This window comes from Heterodontus francisci, chromosome 6 (assembly GCF_036365525.1).
Source record: "Heterodontus francisci isolate sHetFra1 chromosome 6, sHetFra1.hap1, whole genome shotgun sequence".
NCBI lineage: Eukaryota > Metazoa > Chordata > Chondrichthyes > Heterodontiformes > Heterodontidae > Heterodontus > Heterodontus francisci.
This window is the reverse complement of record NC_090376.1, coordinates 47018456-47038023: the sequence shown is the minus strand read 5'-3', so window position 1 is coordinate 47038023 and position 19568 is coordinate 47018456. Positions and strand designations below refer to the sequence as shown.

At 40.4% G+C, this 19568-nt stretch overlaps 1 protein-coding gene across 1 annotated transcript in view; it reads right to left on the bottom strand.

The window, feature by feature from the left end:
• Positions 1-385: 385 nt before the first annotated feature.
• atp8a2 (ATPase phospholipid transporting 8A2) overlaps positions 386-19568 on the bottom strand; it is a 709260-nt gene continuing 690077 nt past the window's right edge. Inside the window, exons 36-37 of the mRNA XM_068032841.1 lie at positions 13607-13695; positions 386-483 (exon numbers count right to left, since the gene is read on the bottom strand). Coding sequence (XP_067888942.1) covers positions 386-483; positions 13607-13695 — 187 coding nt within the window. The remainder of the gene's footprint in view (positions 484-13606; positions 13696-19568) is intronic.

Here is a 19568-nt window from a genome sequence, read left to right as displayed (position 1 = left end):
TTAAATATGCAATTGTCTCACCCACCTCATTTCTCTGACTTCAGCATATATAAAATTAACCTATTAAAGATGTTTTTGACTGGGGGTGGGGGTGATAGTTCCATTCTGTTCCACGTAAGATACAGGACGGTTTTCAACAATTATTTCTTACAAGCACCTACAATTTTACATTATTACAATCTGACCAGAAAAGCAACACAATAATATTTTCAGTACAGCATTAGATCTCAGAAGTCAGTGCGCGAATTAATGTTAAGTCAAGCTAGTAGGTAAGGCCACCGAAATGAGGAATCTGTTCTTCTGACTGCTGCCCATCATGGTCAGCATGCTCAAAATGTCTTAGAAAAATTTCCATCAGTCCAATACTTGAGGAAGGTAATGCTGTTTAGTCTGCAACAATTCTCCGCTTGGTGGTGTCATACGAACGGATCAGGTCAGTCTGTGAAACCACACCATGTTCCTCTTGAGAAAATGCATAGCCATCTGAAACAGATCAGAATTAATAAACACGACTGATGTGAATATCTAATGGCTCATTTATATTGTGTAACTGCTTCCAGGTCCAGTTAAAGGATCCTTCTTAATTATACGGCTATGCACAGCAAACTAACATCCTAGGTCCATTTGTACTGGAGTGGGGGCAACCATATGGGAAGAGATGATTCGCGATATCAAGAATTTAAGGTATAAAGAAAGGTTAATGAACTTGTATTTGTTTTTTTTTCCTGGAAATGAAACCTGAAAATTTCAATTGAATCACCTTCAACACTATATAAAGGGAATTGACAAAGCAGTGTCAAGCAATTTAAACAACAAGGGACTGAAGTTAAAAATTAGGAAATTCAGAATAAGAAGCAAACCAGACAGAAGAGCTATGGAAGTGAACACTTTAAATAGGGTCGAGAAACTAGATGTATTTATGGAAAGGGGATGGAGGGATGTGGTGAGAGCCATTGTCTTAGATCTCCAACACAAACTCAGTTCCCTCGGCACCGACTCCATCACTCTACCTGGCTACCACCTGAGGCTGAACCAAACTATTTGCAACCTTGGCATCCTATTTGACTCTGAATTGAGTTTCCAACACCAAGTCCTCTCCATCACCAAGACTTCCTACTTCCATCACTGCAACATTGAACGTCTCTGCCCCTACCCCTTATTTGTTACTGAAACCCATATCCATGCCTGTTACCTCTGGACTCGACTATTCAAATGCTGTCCTAGCCAGCCTCCCACCCTACATAAACTTCAGCTCAGCCAAAGCTCTGCTACCCATATCTTAACTTGCACCAAGTTCTGTTCATCCATCACCACTGATCTACATTGCAGGACCAGTAGCCAATGACTTCATTTTAAAATTTTCATCCTGGTTTTCAATTCCCTCCATGGCCTCATCACTCCCTCTGTAACCTCCTCCAGCCCTACAAGCTTCTGAGATCTCTGTGCTCCTCCAATTCTGGCCTCCTACACATCCCTGATTTCCATCGCTCCCCCAATTGTAGACATGTCTTCAGATGCCTAGGCACTAAGCGCTTGAATTTCTTTCTGCCTCCCTATCTTTCTCTCCTCCTTAAAATCTACATCTTTGACCAAGTATTTTGACCTTTTAGTACCTCATGTGGTGTTGTGCCAAATTGTTGTTTGGTAATTCTCCTGTGAAGCACCTTGGGACATTTCACTACATTAAAAAGGTGATATATAAATGTAAATTGCTGTTGTCGAGGTGGGGTTGAATTATAGAAGAGGGAAAGGTTTGTTTGGGTCTATTGATTCCTTCCTGTTATGTTCGTAGGTCCTGTCTGCTTTTCAAAATGACAATATGTATATTGTGGGGCAATTTCTAAGGAAGCCAGTTATTTTATACATGGCCGAGGAAATTTTTATGTAAGCTGGCAAGTGCTAGGTACTCAGCTGGCCTATGTGGGAAAACTAAGTTCCAGCCACTGACCAAACAATACGGCTGTCTTTAATGTGCATATGACATCTGGCAGTGTCAGTTTACCAACAGTGGTTGAGCGAACTCAATGTAAATGCAGTTTAAAGTGGACTCAAAAAATGCCCACTTACACAGGTGTTGTCTAGCTGCAGTTTGTCCCAAATTCTTTTAATAATTTCAGAACTGACATTTATAGAACATTCTAGTGAAAACAGTTAAGTTGTGTAGAAATTTAGTACACACCTCATCCTATAAGCCTCAATTCTAGTGGGGTTTGATCAATAATAATTCAGTTGCATGTTCAAAAACATTGGTGTAAATGGTTGAGTTGTGCACTGTGCTAGTTATGGCGAAACTTGTGATTTGTTTGCTGATTTCACTGAACTGAAAACTATACCCTGCATTTAGACATGGAATGAATGGGATAATGGATACCATATCTGTACTAAAGATCTGATGAGAGGGTGCCTATGAATCAATTGAATAGCAGAACAGGCGAGAGAGCCTACTCCTGTTTCTATGAATGTAAACTTTACCAGATATGCCACTTTCTTTTAATACCAATGCTGTATTGCACAACATTCCATTTTTTGGTTTCTAACTTACTGTTTTCCTTAATTCATCTGAAGGGGTCTGGTTCCATGGAGACCAGTCATCCTCTGGTGTCTCATCCAAGTGGCCATTCTTCAAGTAATAGTGAGTGAGTGTTGGTGGACTACTTGACTGGTTCTGTCCTATTTTATTTATTTATTTTTATTTAGAGATACAGCACTGAAACAGGCCCTTTGGCCCACCGAGTCTATGCCGACCAACAACCACCCATTTATACTAACCCTACAGTAATCTCATATCCCATAGTTCAGCTGCATTTTCCAGCAGGGTTAGCTTGGCTTACTTGGTAGCAATCTTTGACCAGATGATTGAAAGTTCAATCCATCCTCCAGACTTCAGCACATAATACAGGTTGACACTTTCATGCAGTACTGAGGGAGTGCTGCATTGTCAGATGGGCCATCTTTTGGATGAAACTGGGGTTGTGTCTAATTGTTCCTTTGGTCAAGGTGGACATTAAGCAGGAGTAGGCAATTCACCTTGTGATCAACATTCTTCTCAACCAATATAGTCAAAAAGAAAATAAATGGTCATTGATCTGGTCATTGTGGGATCCTTCTGTGTGTAAGATGACTGCCATGTTTCAGACAGAACAGTTACCTTAAAGTAATTAAGCGTATGCTAAGACATTTGGAATGCTTCTAAAACTTGTATGAAGGTACTTTATAGATGCAAGTCTTTCTTTTAGGGGCAACTAGACATTGATAACAAGCAAGAAACTTGATTGATTCACCTGCCCCTAACTCAGAGGTGCTGAATTCACCGTAGCACCACTACTACTTTTTGGGATAAGAATGGCTAACAGAACAGACTGGCTACCAAACCTGGGACCTCCCTGATCTCTAATGGATCAGTTCCATAATCACAAAAGTATGAGGAGAACTTTGTTCTTCTTGATTGCTTCTTTAGGTCTTCGGTTATGCACCAAGCCTTAGCCAAGAAAGGTAACCTATTCACAGGTCCCTGCCAGTGCTGCTCTCTTACCAGCTATCAGGTAATGTGTAAGAGCGACACAAGCTATCCCACCCTTTGATTTTCTTCGCCACCAACCCACCTAATTGAGATATTGGATGTGTTGTGAAGAAAGCATCTACACTTTAATCCATGATTAAAAGACTCCTCCTTGAACAGGGACAGTAAGAGTCATAGTTCAAAGCACACAACCCCAGGCCCTTGGGCTGGTCTGCATTTGGACAGCAACATTAGTTTCAATTTATTCAAGCCTATTAAAATAGCAATACGACCAACATATACAACACTCCAGGTCACAAAACTGGGAACGGGCAGAGTGCAGAACCTCACCCTGTGGATGTTAGACCCCGCAAATTTACAACGATGTAGAATTTTTCTTTATAAAATTAAAGTTCACTGAAAAGCCCATATGTACACCTGAGAAAATCTTAATTTGCATGTATCTGAAGTGCTGGTTCATTCTCATTAAGTGAACCCAGTAAAACCCTAGCAACAGTGAAATTCCCTATAAATATCCCTTCACAATAGTGTTTTGTACATTTGCTAATAGTTCACTAAAATTATGAGACTGCAATGTTGCATTTTGTAAAATTACCTTCCCTCATTAGTTGTATAAATTACCGTTTTTGACTCAGAGGTTGTAAACGTCACTGCTGATTTCATTGCTGGTCTTTACAGCAGTGCAGCAAAATGCAGATGATGCAAACAGGGGACTTTTCTTTACTACATCTCTTCTTACAGTATGGCTTTGAAGCTGGCTCTCAGATGCTGCAATGTAATGAGGATCTATTGTATAAATGTAACTCAGAATAATAAGGTTTCTAAGCTATGAAATTCTACTCAATAAAGCACAAATTTCCTTCCCTCTCCTCCAAATGTTCTAAAGCTTTAACCAGATAAAGAAAATTCTCACTTTTTTTAAAAATTTGTTTTATTCAATATATATCTCATTGCTTTCTGGTATCAATAACCAACTAGCATTCGAGGGCAGAGCACACAAACAACAACCCTCAGTCATTATCACCAGGAATATGAGTGCAACAAACTACTAACACAATTACTAATACCCTCAAGTCAGAGAGAGAATGAATTTTTTGTATCAAAGCAGAGTACATGTGTGTCTATGTTGAAGTATTTACCCTTGCTTTTACTAGCAGTCATTTTATGGTGTCAGTATTGCTAAAGGTTGGACAGGCCTGGATTCTTGGCCTTAGACCTTTACAGGATGCAAACTGATATGCATCATGCTGTGACGCTATGGGTTATTTGCAATGGATATCCTGAATGGATGTAGAATTAAGATACATCATGCAACTTTAGTCATTATTTCAATGAAGTTATCCTCCAAATGTCATTAGTGAGGTCAGGTGTGGGAAATCACGAGGGATGTCTATTCCTTACAAAACATTTGCAGCGGAACTATGCAACTCTTTTCCCTTCCTGAATGCTAAATAGCAGGGCACAAGCTCGCACCTATTACTGCTTTTCTTACCCCTTGATTTTAACTTACAACTAAATGGTCTCTCCGCAAACAGTTCTGAATTTGCACTTAGCATCAGAGGTTAACATTTGTGGATTATCAAACAGAGTAAAAAAAAAACTAAAAAGACTATTGTTACAAAAGTGCCTGTGTTTTGTTAAATATATTTTTTGAGGATTCATTTTTGAAAGATTGAAGAAATGTTAAACTTAGGGGGTTTCAAAGACCACTTGACTTTGAAAAACAGTCCCTGGAAATGTTTTTAAAAAGGGGTACTGAGAAATCTTGAGGAAAACGAGCCTTTCCAGGAAATCACCTGACTTCCAGCTCAATAAACAACAGAGAACTTTGGATACCTGGAGAAATTGTTTACAAAGAAGAAACTGGTCAAGATTGATGGAGGTCAAAAGGTTGACCGCCTGTTGTCAGTTTCGCTTTTGAATTGTTCTGAGTTGGAGCTGAACTGTATAAAAAGGGAGAGAACGTCCAAGGAGAGAAGACCACAACCCAGCTCAGCTTTCCCGTACCTCTCTAAAAGACCCCGGGAAGCCCATTGTGTCAATTCATCTCATCTCCTGTCTTTGAAGAAAAGCCTGCTAAATTAATTCTCAACGCCGCCTGAAACGAACTGTTCTAAAAGATCCCAGTGACCCATCTATGCGTACTTGGAGGCTAGACTGTTTGCCAGTTTTGGAACACAACGTATCTCATCTGCTGTACCTTCAAGAATGAGCAAGTATTCAGCCCAAGTGTTTTTAGGTCTGTAATAGAGCTCTAAAAACAAAAATCCCTTTTTTTTCTAGTTAACTGGTGTATATGTGTGCGTGTGAGAGGGCTAAGGTAAAAAAGGAACTTTAATATTTCAATCTGTGTGCTTATGCTTTACTTCATCACTAGTTAAGACTCATTTTATAATAAACTGATAATTTTGTTGTTTATTCAGGAAACCTGGCTGCTGTTTTATTCTGGGATAAAAATAGACTCTGATTGACTGTATCGGTAAGTGGGGAAAAATTTAAATATATATTGTGACCCGTGGAGAAGTGAAACTAGAATGAATAGTGCTCCACTCCTGCCTTGGTCGTAACACTATCTAAAAGCATAATCACAAAGCTATTCTTACACAGATAAGGCGACTTTCTAAAAAGGGGGAAAAGGGAGAAAAATATCAGAGCAGAGTATCAGAAAATAAAAGGTCAATGCTTCTCCAATGTATCAGGAGGAAAATGCACATGGTGTGGTACTGAATTATATAAACCAAGATGATCCATTGTTTGTGATGTGCTAGTTGTTGCTAGCCAGGAATGCAAAAATTATTAATGCTCCTAGACTCGTAGATGAGGAAGCAAGAAGTGGAGGGGGTTCAGGTGGTTGGTAGCGGGTAAAGTTACCTGCTTTCAAAGACTATCCAAATGACCCCTGTTGGAAAGTGCATAAACTGGCCAAGGAGAGGATTGAGCTTGCCTTTAATACCCTCCCCTCATGATGTTGAACAAGCCACTGTCCTGGCAATGTCCTGGAGGGCCCGCATGAACCAGACATGTAGGTATGAATAGGCATACGGCTTGTTTAGGTAAACAGGCAGATGTTACTGAAATGCGTTTTTAAAAACTACCCAGCAAATGAACAAAATAAAGAACTTCACATTTATATAGCCCATTTCTTGATCTCCGGGAATCCCAAGATATTTTATAGCCAATGCAGTACTTTTGAAATGAAGTCACGTGTACTGAAGGTCTCACAAAACACATCAAGACGAATGACCCAATAATCAATTCTAGTAATATCGGTTGTGATAAATATTTGCCAGGATACTGTATGAACACCTCTGTTCTTCTTCAAATATGCTATGGGATCTTTTGCATCTACCTGAAAGTGCAGATGGGTCTCTGTTTAACAGCTCATCTGAAGGACAGCACCTCCCAAGGTGCAACATTTGTTTACTACTGCACTGGAGCGTCAGCCTAGATTATGTAACCACGTCTCTGCAGTGGGACTTGAACCAATGATCTTGTGACTCAGAAGTCAGCTGTGGCTCCGTGGTAGCACTCTTGCCTCTGAGTCAGAAGGTTGTGAGGAAAAAGACATATGCTGAGCCAAAGGAGACATTAGGAGTGATAGAAAGGTCAGTCAAGATGGATGGCTTTAAATGAGGAGAGGGATGTGCAGAAGTAGACAGAGTGGGACCAAGGTGGCTGAAAGCTTGACCACCAACAGTGGGCAAAGTAGAGATGTACATAGAGACTGGCCAAGAAACTTGGTATTAGGGGCCCTACTGTCATCATCGGCTTCAGTAAGGGCAGGATATTGCAACACGTGAACCATATGCCAGTCAAAGCTAGGATGTTAATAAGAATCATCCACAATGAGACAGTGAACAAAGATGGACAGATAAAGACCATCTGGTTTATCCCACCTGTCCCTTGTATATCACACTACATCCTCCCCACACTACCTGAAAACATGTTATCCTCCTGGGAGAGGCAACAAAACAGATAAAAACACAGGCCAACTAGGGGGAAAAATCTAGGAAATTTCTCTCCAACACATCCAGGTGATCAGAATCAACCACTAGTTGGAATCATATGGAGCACAAAAGGAAGAAAATTGTAGTTGTTGGAGGCCATCATCTCAGCCCCAAGACATCACTGCAGGAGTTCCTCAGGGTGGTGTCCTAGGCCCAACCATCTTCAGCTGCTTCCTCACTGACCTTCCCTTCATTATAAAAGGTCAGAAGTGGGGATGTTCATTGATGATTGCAGTGTTCAGTTCCATTCACAACTCCTCAGATAACGAAACAGTCCATGCCTAGATACAAGACTTAGACAATATTTAGGCTTGGGCTGTGTTACGACTGAGGTGGGAGGAGCGCACTGTTTATTCTAGTTCCAATTCTCCACAGATCACAACATATATTTAAATTCTTTCCCACTTACCCATATGGTCAAGCATAGACTATTATTTATCCCAGAATAAAACACACCAACCAGGTTTCTTTAATAAACAAAATCAGATTATAAAACAAGTGTTAACCAGTACTGAAGTCAAGCATAAACACAAAGATTGAAATTTTAAAGCTACCTTTTTACCTTAGCCTCTCACACACCAGAAAAATTAAAGGGATCGCTGTTTAGAGGTCTGTTACAAAAAAAAAAAACTCTTGGCCTGAATACTTGCTCATTCTTGAAGAAACAGATGAGATATGTTGTGTTCCATAACTGGCATACAGTCCGGCCTCCGAGTACATGTAGACGGGTCACTGGGATCTTTTAGAACAGTTTGTTTCAGGCAGCATTGAGAATTAATTTAGCAGGCTTTTCTTCAAAGACAGGCGATGAAATGAGTTGACAAAGTGGATTTATCAGTGTCTTTTAGAGAGGTATTGGAAAGTGAGCTGGGTTGTGGTCTTCTCCTCTCTCCTTGGAAGTTCTTTTTATACAGTTCAACCCTAACTCAAAACAATTCAAAAGCAAAAACAGACAACAACCTTGACCTGTCACTTCTTTGTCAACAATTTCTCCAGGTGTCCAAAGTTCTCTGTTGTTTACTGAGCTGGAAGTCAAGTGGTTTCCTGGAAAGGCTTGTTTTCCTCACAAGACCCCTCAGTGACCCTTTTAAAAAAACATTTCCAGGGCTGTTTTTCAAAGTCAAGTGACCTTTACATGACCCCCTTTGAAAACCCCAAAGCTTAATATTTCTTCAATCTCTCAAAAATGAATCCTCAAAAAATATATTTAACAAAACACAGAGGCACTTTTGTAACAGCTGATAAATGGCAAGTAAAATTCCTGCTATTCAAGTGCCAGGCAACGACCATCTCCAATGAGAGAGAATCTAACCACTTCCTCCCTTGATATTCAAGGAGATTACCATTACTGAATTCCCCCACTATCAACATCCTGGGAGTTGCCATTGACCAGGAACTTTATATATCGTGGCTAAAACAGCCAGTCAGAGGCTTGGAATTCTGCAGCGAGTAACTCACTTCCTGACTCCCCAAAGCTTGTCTATCTTTAAATTGAGAGAGAGTGCTCTCCACTTGCAGCTCTGACAACACTCAAGAAGCTCAAAACCATCGAAGACAAAGTAGCCCGCTTGATTGGTCCCCCCATCTATCACCTTAAACATTCACTCCCTCCACCACCGATGATCACCATCGACAAGACGCACAGCGGCAACTTGCCAAGCATCCTTTGACAGCACCTTCCAAACCCACAACCTCTATCACACAGAAGAACAAGGGCAGCAGGCGCATGGGAACAGTGCTACCTGCAAGTTCCCCTCCAAGTCACACACCATCCTGACTTGGAATTATAGCGTTGTTCCTTTGCTGTCACTGGGTCAAAATCCCTCCCTAACAGCACTGTGGGTGTACCTACACCACATAGACTGCAGCGGTTCAAGGCAGCAGCTCACCACCACCTGCTCAAGGGCAATTAGGGATGGGCAACAAATGCTGACCTTTCTAGTGACACTCACATCCCAAGAACAAATAAGAAAACAGGAGATCATTTTGGCCCTGAATTCCCTAAAGTGACTACCTTTTGTAAGAAGCGATGTCCATCCAAACCAGAAACAGGTCCAGCTCTCGCCTGGAGGAATATAGCAAATTGGCATCCATTGCAGGAGATGGCAGCCTGTTACAGAGGTCCACTATTCTCTTGGAAAGAACTACCTCCTGACATCTAGCCTAGATCTGGTCTTATGCAAATTAAAATTGTGACCACTAGTCCTCCATAACCTATTTGAGATCAAACTGAACTGGAACCCAATTTATCTTATAACCCTCAATCAGATCACTTCTAAATCTACAATTCTCTAAAGCGTAGATTTCCAATTCTGCTAGCTAATCTTAACCAAGATGTTATATACTGGGAATTAGTCTAGTCTAATGGCCCTCCTCTGCACCCTTTGCAAAGCCTCAATATCACCCACCATGTGAGACCACCAAAATTGGATACAGCGGCCATGTGAGGCTTGGCCAAGGTTTTGTATAAGAACAAAACAGCATGCCTCGTCTCATACTCAATTGACTTACGAATGCACCCCTACATCCTATTTGCTCTAGCTATCATTTAGCTGCATTGCTTATGTACCTTTAGAGACATAACTGCTAGAATGCCCAAATCTCTCTCGCCACTTTCTTTAATGCTTTTTCCTGAGGGGTATATGAATGTTGAGCATTCATCCTACCCACATACATAACATTGCACTTATCCAAATTAAATATCATTCGCCAGTCATGAGTCCAATCTCCCAAAACATTAATATTCACCAGAAGCAGATGAGCATCATCTGCTGTCCTAACATGCACACAGATCTTAGTATCATCTACACATTGCAGATAGTGCCTCCTACACCGACACGCAGATCATTAATAAAAATAAAGAGCAACAGTCCCAACACAGAACCCTGCAGGACATCATTGATGAACTGTCTCCAAACAGATCCAAATCCATCTATAACTACTTTTTCTCCCCCCCATGTCCTGACAGTTCTCAATGCAGCTCAATATATTACCACTAATACCCCAGAGGCTTTAATCTTGTACAGTAACTTATCAAAAGATTTCTGGAAGTCTAAGACGACCATGTCTACCGGACTTCGCTCTTCCGCAAACTTCGCAACTTGTTCAAAAAATAAAATTAAATTTCTAAGACATGACCCCCTTTTTATCTTGGGTGTTTCTCATATGTCCCTCTCTATCCAAAGACCGATATATTGCATCCCTAATGATTTCCTCAAGCATCCTTCCTATTACTGATTTCAAACAAACGGGCCTATTGTTATTTGGGTACATCTTGTCACTTTAAAAAAAAATTATGAGGACCTCTTTAGCCTCCTGCCAGTTCCATCTCAGAGAACAGTGTGCTATTAAAAATAGGGACTTTTATTATGGTTATATCCTGGTAGGACAAAATCACAAATGTGACAGTCCTCTCAAAGGCAGAGGTCCCAAGTGTGTTGGCACTAATCAAACAGAGGCAACTTCAATGGATCAGATACATCCACAGGATGGAAGATGTTTGCATGTCCAAGGACCTTCTGTATAGGCGAAGTGGCTGGGGCCAGACGACCAGTAGGGCGCCCAAAGCTCTGCATCAAGGATGCTTGCAAGTGTGACATGAAGGCCCTAAATGTCAACTATCACAACTGGAACTCAACAACTGGTGAACGGGGAAAAATGGCAACACACCCTGTGGACTGGTGTGCACTACCACAATGACCAGTTGCTAAACAGCTTGGCAACATGCACCAATGTCAAAAACAACCACTCACAGCGTGACTTAGCGGCACCTGTGGTTGAAACTGCCTCTCAGGGATTAGCCTTCACAGCCATCAAAAGTGCACTAAGGGAAAACACCCCATCTAAATAGATTGCTTTCTGTGTGTCCATCATCTTTCGTAGATGGAAGGATGCCAACCAGGGGCTCGCACAGCACGTGTTCCATCTCCCTAAGGCAAGGGCCATCATCCGGCCTGGCTGCTCTTATCTATTTTCAAGTTCTTAATTCTTTCTAAAACAATAACTTCATCTAGTTTAATACTGCTAGTTTTATTTTAAAATCATTCAATTCTAAATAGTAAAGAACGATGCAAAGCACTCATTTAATATTTTTGCTTTACCCAGTGAGTCCTTTTTAGCCAGTCCATGAACATTTTTCAGTGGGCCCAATGATAGCTCCCTGACTCTTCACATAACTAAAAAAGCTTTCCCCATTACTTCCAAAAATATCTATGATCCTTTCCATTAGCCTTTTAGCTGATTTAACAACAGCCTCTGTTTTCTTCAGCTGTTCCACGTACTCAGTGTTTAGTTAAGTATTATTTGTCTTTCTACATAACCAGTCAGCCACCTTGGCTTTTTCTTACCACACTCCTTTCTTTTGACTTTGGGTACATATTTGTTTTCCACATTTTTTTGATCTTAAAAAAACTATCCATTTGTATTCTCATGTGTGTCTCATCACCAGCCAGTAAGGTTAGCCAATTTACCTGTTCCAAATCACTTGCCATTTTAGTGAAATTTGCTCTTCTGAAATCTAGTACAAGTTGCAAATTCTCAATACCTTTAGTCTGCTCCTCCAATTAAATATTAGGAAGATTGAAGCCATTGTCTTTGGCCCCCATTACAAACTCCGTTCCCTACACACCGACTCCATTCCTCTCCTTGGCAATGGTTTGAGGCTGAACCAGACTGTAAGCAACCTTGATGTCATATTTGATGCCAAGATGAGCATCCAATCAGTTGTCTGCAACATCACTATGACTGTTTATGTCCACTTCTGTAATATGGGCCAACTCTGCCCCAGCCTCAGCTCATTTGCTTCTGAAACCCTCATCCATGCCTTTGTTACCTTTAGACCTAACTGTACTAATGCACTCCTGGCTGGTGTCCCACATTCTACCCTCCACAAACATGAGGTCATCTAAATCTCTGCTGACAGTGTTCTCACTCACACCAAGTCTCATTCACCTCTGTGCTCTCTGACCTACCACTGGCTCCCAGTTAACCAATGCCTCTATTTTAAAATTCTCATCCTTGTTTTCAAATCCCTCTATGGCCTTGCCCTACCCTATCCCTGTAAACTCCTCCAGCCCCACAATCCTCTGAGGTATCTGCGATGCTCTAATTCTGGCCTCTTCAGCATCCCTAATTATAATTGTTCCATCACTGGTCGTCAGGCCTTCAGTTGCCTAGGCCCCAAGTTCTGGAATTCCCTGCCGAAACCTCTCTGCCTCTCTTTCCTCCTTTAAGACGTTCCTTAAAACCTACCTCTTTGCCCAAGATTTTGGCCAGCTTCTCTAATATTCCCTTTTGTGGCTTGGGGTCAAATTTTGCTTTCTAACACTCTTATAAAGTGCCTTGGGATATTTTATGATGTTAAAGGTGCTATATAAAAGTTATTGTTGTTACCGTTCAAGTGAGTTGGCATTTTGGCAAGAAACACAAGAGAGGGTCAGTGACTTGATCTGCTTCAGATTCTAATGGGACAGTAATGGGAGGGGCAAGCAGGAAGGGGAGTTGATGGGGTTAGCTCTCAATAGTTTGCTGGATGGGGCCGCTGACTTGATGGTAGGATATTGGGGTTGCAGCAAGTCAGGAGGCAGTGATGGGTGCCTACCTGGGTCCTTCACAGAATACTAAGGGAGGTACTTTGGGTCTAAAGGTTGGAACATCAGCAGGGAGGAAGAAAGGCTGAAGAGCACTGATGGTATTGGGGTGCAAAATACAGGAGATGAAGAAAGGTGGAATAGCCAGCGAGGGTAAGTGGAGGGGGAAAAGAAAAGGGCCTGAGAGAGATCAACAAAATTGAGGTAGACAACATAATGTCAGAACAAAATCTTAACACATTAAAAGTAGAGCAACATTTTTCAAAGAGATGCATTTTAAATCTTGAAGCTATGGATTCTTTGTATTTTAACAAAATGCTTTGCTGCAATGATTGTATTTCCTGTTGTTAATAAAGGCCTGAAGGATAGCTGAACTTGGGGTAAAAAAAAAGCTTTGAAAATTGGTAGTCTCCTGTTTACAGTTATGAAAAGGCAAAACATTTTCTTCACGTAAATATAATTGGAGCAGTGCAAGGTAGTGGAATACTTACGTGACAGACGATGAACAGAATGGTCATGGACGAGGTTTGAAGGGGTTTTCTTAAATACTCTCTTTAGCAGATAAGCACGTTCATTCAGACTATGGAGCAAAACAAAGCACATGTAAGTCCCCCACACTATGAAGTGAAAAGCCAGGCTTTTGAGATGTTTTGGTACCAGCACTAACAGCTCTTCACCCATATAAGTGAACATCTAGCACACAAATAAAGAGCATAAAAACTAAGAAAATTGTTCACACTTAGCTGCAAGGTCCGAGCGATTTATTGGGTTTGCAATTAAAAAGGGACAATCTCCTCAGCCAACAATTAGCGAAGCGGGTACTAATTAGCACTTGCTAACAATGAGCATGATTTCTGTTAATTGGCTGACCACAAGTAAAACAAATCTTCAGTTTATTGGTTCCTGAATACAGGTTTTGTAAAAGTCTTGTGTCTGCACGAATTTGGTTCATGAAATCTATGAAGCAAGTTGCCGTAATTCAGATTACTTTATTAAACAGGCTACGTCTACAGCTGGGACTAAAAAATCTAATCCAAATTATTAAGCATTTTCTGCATCATTCAACCAAAACCAAAAGTGTCTTGCTTTTTAGAAAAAAAACTAGCTCCCAAGTTGATGGATCATCCCCTCCTAACAAAACTGAATATGAAGCCAGTCACACCTGATATATAACCAATCCGTTGATAGATCACTGTTGTTAAAGGAATCTTAGTTAATTAATTCTCTGTGGAGTCGCGGACTGAGGGAACCCCTTTGCATAAGCACCTCCGTAACAATGTTGCCAGTAAGATTTATCTATTTAAGAAGTTATTATGATCTATTATTTACGCTAAGCAAATAACAGCAGATGGAAAAACCAAGTAAAAGAAATAGAGTGCAACAGTTCTTTTAATACACCAATCCTATTGCAGGAATGTTATGGAGCAGATTTACTACCGGGAGAAAAACAAAGCGCTCATGTTCCTTCTAATCTGCGTGCATAAACGACCGCACAGCAATCTTGAAGGTAGCACGCAGACTTCTCAGAAGCTATCTCCTTTAAGATACCACGTGTGTGTAGCCGCGCAAAAGAATTTATTGAAATAAACAGTCAAAGCACAAAAAAGAAAATTGAGGGCTCATTGTCCAGCATTCCACTGGAGTAGATGAATACAGTCTCAACAGAGGAGTCAGTAACAAGGATAATTTGAACAGATTTTGTAGAAAGCAAATTAACAATTATCTGGGCTGAGTACTCATTCCCAACATTTCAAGTTCCCTTTTAAACAAGTCCCATACTCTACATTAGGAGTCAATTGTGCATGAGAAAACGTCCTTAGAAGCTAGCATCAGTTGTGTTTATAAAAACTCCTACTCTTGTTAGGTCAGTCACTACTTGGAATCAACTCAATCTTTTGTTCAGTTATTTTGATAAATATTTTATTTTACTCCTATTTATATAACTTAAAATTCCTGTTCAACTGCATTTATTTCAATCATCATGCTGACATTGTTTCATTGACAAACCAAAACCAGAGATTATTTTGCTCACTTCTCCTTGACAATGGTTAACTCATTTTTAAATACTCTGGAGCATTTTAAAAAAAAAGTAGTTTTAAATAAATATTATTTTATTGCTCCTTGCCCAACAGGTTGACCTTCTCGCCACAGATATTGCAGTTGACAAAGTGGGATGAGGAAAAATTTGTAAGCTTTTGCTGATGTTTTTTCTCTAATCAGGCACTAAAAAGCATATAGGCAGTTTTTAACAAGGAGCAGTAGTTCTGGTGCTATAACCACCTATAGCAATTATGAGGTAGTGAGGGAAAGAGGGAAAAAAAAATCATGAGGTTCCCACTCCTGACTGCCAATCAGTAACTCATGCTTGGAAGCGTCCATGTATGCACTCGAAGAATAACTGACAGGACTAGACATAGCTGTGCCTCCCTTAGTCAAATTGTCCACCAAAACTTACCATCAAGATTCAACCATGTAGCATAACTGCTTGGACAAGACTTAGTAGGGTGCCTGTGGAACTATATCTCAATGTAAATCACTGCTTTCAGGTGCAGGAGAGAGAAAATTATAGGGAAAAGAATGAGAAAATACAAAGAGAACAATGTGGAATTTTTCCTCATTCCCTGAGGAAGTTCCACATTATACTGCTTAGCATTGGGAGTTGTCTGTCCCAGATTCACCGCGCAAAGCTGTATCTTACCATTCCATGGCATAGTCTACTGTCATTCCAAAGCCTTTCAATATCATCCTCTATTTGTAATCAACATTTATTTATGTGAGTTCAGAGGTGTGAGGAGGATGAGGCTGGTATTTTCAAAAATTGCAGAATCACTGGCAATTTCTTGGTGCTGAATTTTCTCATTATCAAGTTACAAAGACTAACAAAAATTAATTAGATTTTGAGCAGTCTAAAAATGCTTCAAAGTTAAGTATCCATTTTAGTCAGAATATTAGAATGAATCTCTTTAAAGTGCAGAAACATGTTAGAGAATCTAGTGCACAGCGTGAAAAAAGCTTGTGTAGGGTTGATGGTTTTTCAATGCAGCCTGCTAAGGCCAAATGAAGGGGATAAATAGAGCTTGCATTTCAATTTGGTGTCAAGGGCTTAACTGTAATTATTTATTTACAACATTTAAAAGGGAATTACCTCCCCCATCACCCTCTCCATCAAGAAAACTGCAGCTCTGAAACATTGAATAAACAAGGATTTCAAAAATAGCTTTAATACCACCGTTTTGTATTGGCCTTGAGAAAAATGCTTGTGTAGTCAACCCCCCTCATTCACACAATGAGGGCTTTCAGAAAATAGCACTTCAAGAGCACCCATAGTAGTGGGTAGGTCATTGCTGGGGGTCAGAGCCACTGAAATGGTGAGATACCCTTTTGGTATTCATTAGCTGACTGACCAAGATTTATATACAGATCAGGAGGATTGGCATTTTCTGTGGATTTGAATTGACAAAGCCCCAAACATGTATAAATTACATTATCCAGAACCACCCAAATGGTGTTAAAACAGAGTGGTTTTGTTTACATCCAGAACAAGTAATTTTATTTTACACAGGGATATGATGCTTTGATTTATCACCATCTTTTAATGTTACAAAACCTGTGAGATCCGACAACTATAAACAGAGTAACCCATACCAATTAGAAACAAGCAGACTACTGTTACGTATCCTCACAGACAGTGCAGGACTACACACAAAATATCACAGAAACCAGCAGGGATACCCAGCAAGACTACAGAAGGAAAGGAGGGCTGCATGTGGGACACGCACACACACAAACCACAGACAATGCAGCCCATGTCTTTCCCCGACCTCTGTGTCACTTAGAATTCAGAGAATCTTCTGAATGTGGGCTGGAGAAAACCCACAGAAGCCTGTCTGAATTCTTCTACAGCAGAGTATAAGCAGGTGTGAAGGAATTGTGGAAGAACAAAGGAAAGGAACATCACAGTGATTAGACCCAGTTGGAGACCACAGCACCACAAGTTAAAAAGACACGAAAACCTTTGACAGATTTAGCCACACTATTATCTACTTCACAGATGGACCACCCAGAGAATCTGTGAGCAATTAGTGAAGTAAAACAATACAGGGCAAGGCCGGGTGGTAGGGATGCAAATCTTACATGATCTCCATGAAAGCATTTTGATAGCGAAGTGAGTCTGTGTGGAAGCATGCAGATGAAAAAGTTTTTAAGTGAACATGTTAACACAGCAACTAAAACACATTCCCCCAAAATCTGAAATGGGCTGTTCTCAAACAGACAAGGGCCAAATTTTGCTTCTGCACAATTCATGCCCCTAAAAAGGGGGGAATTCAACTGTTTTGGTAATTAGAACCACAGAAGGAGGCCATTCAGCCCATCATGTCTGTGCTGGTCGAACAAACTAGCCACTATCTAATCCCACCTTCCAGCACCTGGTCCATAGCCTTGCTGGTTCCAGCACTTCAGGTGCATGTCGAGGTACCTTTTAAAAAAGATTGAGGATTTCTGCCTCCACCACCATTCCTGGCAGTGAATTCCAGACACCCACCACCCTCTGGGTGGAAAAGCTTTTCCTCATGTCCCCTCTAATCCTTCTACCAATCACCTTAAATCTCTGCCACCTGGTAATTGACCTCTTCTCTAGGGGAAACAGGTCCTTCCTGTCTACTCTATCTAGGCCCCTCATAATTTTGTACACATCAATTAAGTCGCCCCTCAGCCTCCCCTGTTCTAGGGAAAACAATCCTGGCGGATCCAATCTTTCCACATTGCTGCAACTTTCAAGTCCTGGCAACATTCTTGTAAATCTCTTCTGTACTCTGTCCACAGCAATTATGTCCTTCCTGTAATGTGGTGACCAGAACTGCATGTAATACTCCAGCTGTGACCTAACCAGCGTTTCATACAGTTCCAGCATTACATCCCTGCTTTTGTATTCTATACCTTGGCAATTAAGGAAAGTGTTCCATATGCCTTCTTCACCACTCTATCTACCTGTCCTGCCACCTTCAAGGATCTGTGGACATGCACTCCAAGGTCTCTCACTTCTTCTACCCTCTCAATATCTTCCCCTTCCTACTTCCCCCACCATCATAGCGAAGCAAACGTCAGCATAAGGAAGATTGTACGGAGCACGGCAGGGGGTGTTTCTGAAACTCTACACCCTGTTGCCCGTTTTGGACATCAACCAGCTTCCCCTGATCTGCGTAAAAGTAGTTGTTCTGGTTCTGTGTATAGATAATAGCTGTTGCAGGTTGCAGTCAGGTTTTAATTTTTATTTAATTAGGCTGCTCAGACCTCTGTCTCAAATGTCAAAAATATACTCTATTGTCCTACCCAAAAGTCATCCAATTTGTTTAATTCCCTAGTTTGTTGTATGAGAGAACAGCAATTTACTATTGTGGGTTAAATAAATTTGTTCCTGTTATGTGTGATTACCAAATGGGTTGGATGTGGGCTAATGTGAACTCCACATGTTTAGAAAACAAGGTGTGCTGCACATTGGGATGTTGGCAGATTATTATGTATGTGATATTACCCATGCCCTTATGCACAGGGGAAAATCAAACTCATGTAGAACCATTTGCTTTGCAGTAATTAAACAATGTGCTGTAAACACCATAGCAGCTTAATAACAGGAGCAGAGTTCTATCATGAATTGCTATACTGGCATAATGACATTAAACAGAAGTATTAGCACTCTGATAAATATAAAACAGAGGTGATAACAGAAACATAGATAATGTTATGTTGATATAGCTTGCAGTGAAAATGGCTGCTTTGAAGTTATATACAAATCTGTTTATATATTTGTTAAAGTTCTCTGCGGGGTAGTAAACAAAATTTAAAAGAAAACATCAGGTTCCAAAGAACATACAATTAACACAGGATAGTTTCTCAATAACTATTTCAGAGGCAAACTTGTTTTCTTATTTCATCTGCAGAGTTAAAAAACCTTCAAAGTGGAGTTTTTCCACTTACCAGACAGGATTCATTAATTGCTTTTCAGCCTCTAGTCACCAGGTGATAACGTCAGGTGACTATACTCCACCAACTACAATTTAGGAGACTGCAAGTTCTAGGACTCATGTTTCCCTTTCTCAATAAAATACAGTACAATAACAGAAAACTATTGTTTAATAGCAAAGAAAACATATTTCTCAACAGATTTATCTCATAAAATCCTCTTGAGCTAGCTTAGTAATATTTTTTGAACACAAAAGATTCTTTAAAAACAAAAAGTACAAACTTTGACTTGAATAAAATACAATTTTATATAATTTTATTTAAGGCTTCTGTCACTGTTCTCTCTGAATGAGTCTCTTTTAAAGTTGCTTTACCATACAGAGACCATCGGAAAGGAATTGACTTAAGTAACCAAGGCATATACAGCATGTTTGGTTTCAAATAACACGCACATTCCCTTTGATTGAAAATACATGTCTGTGTGTCTGTTAC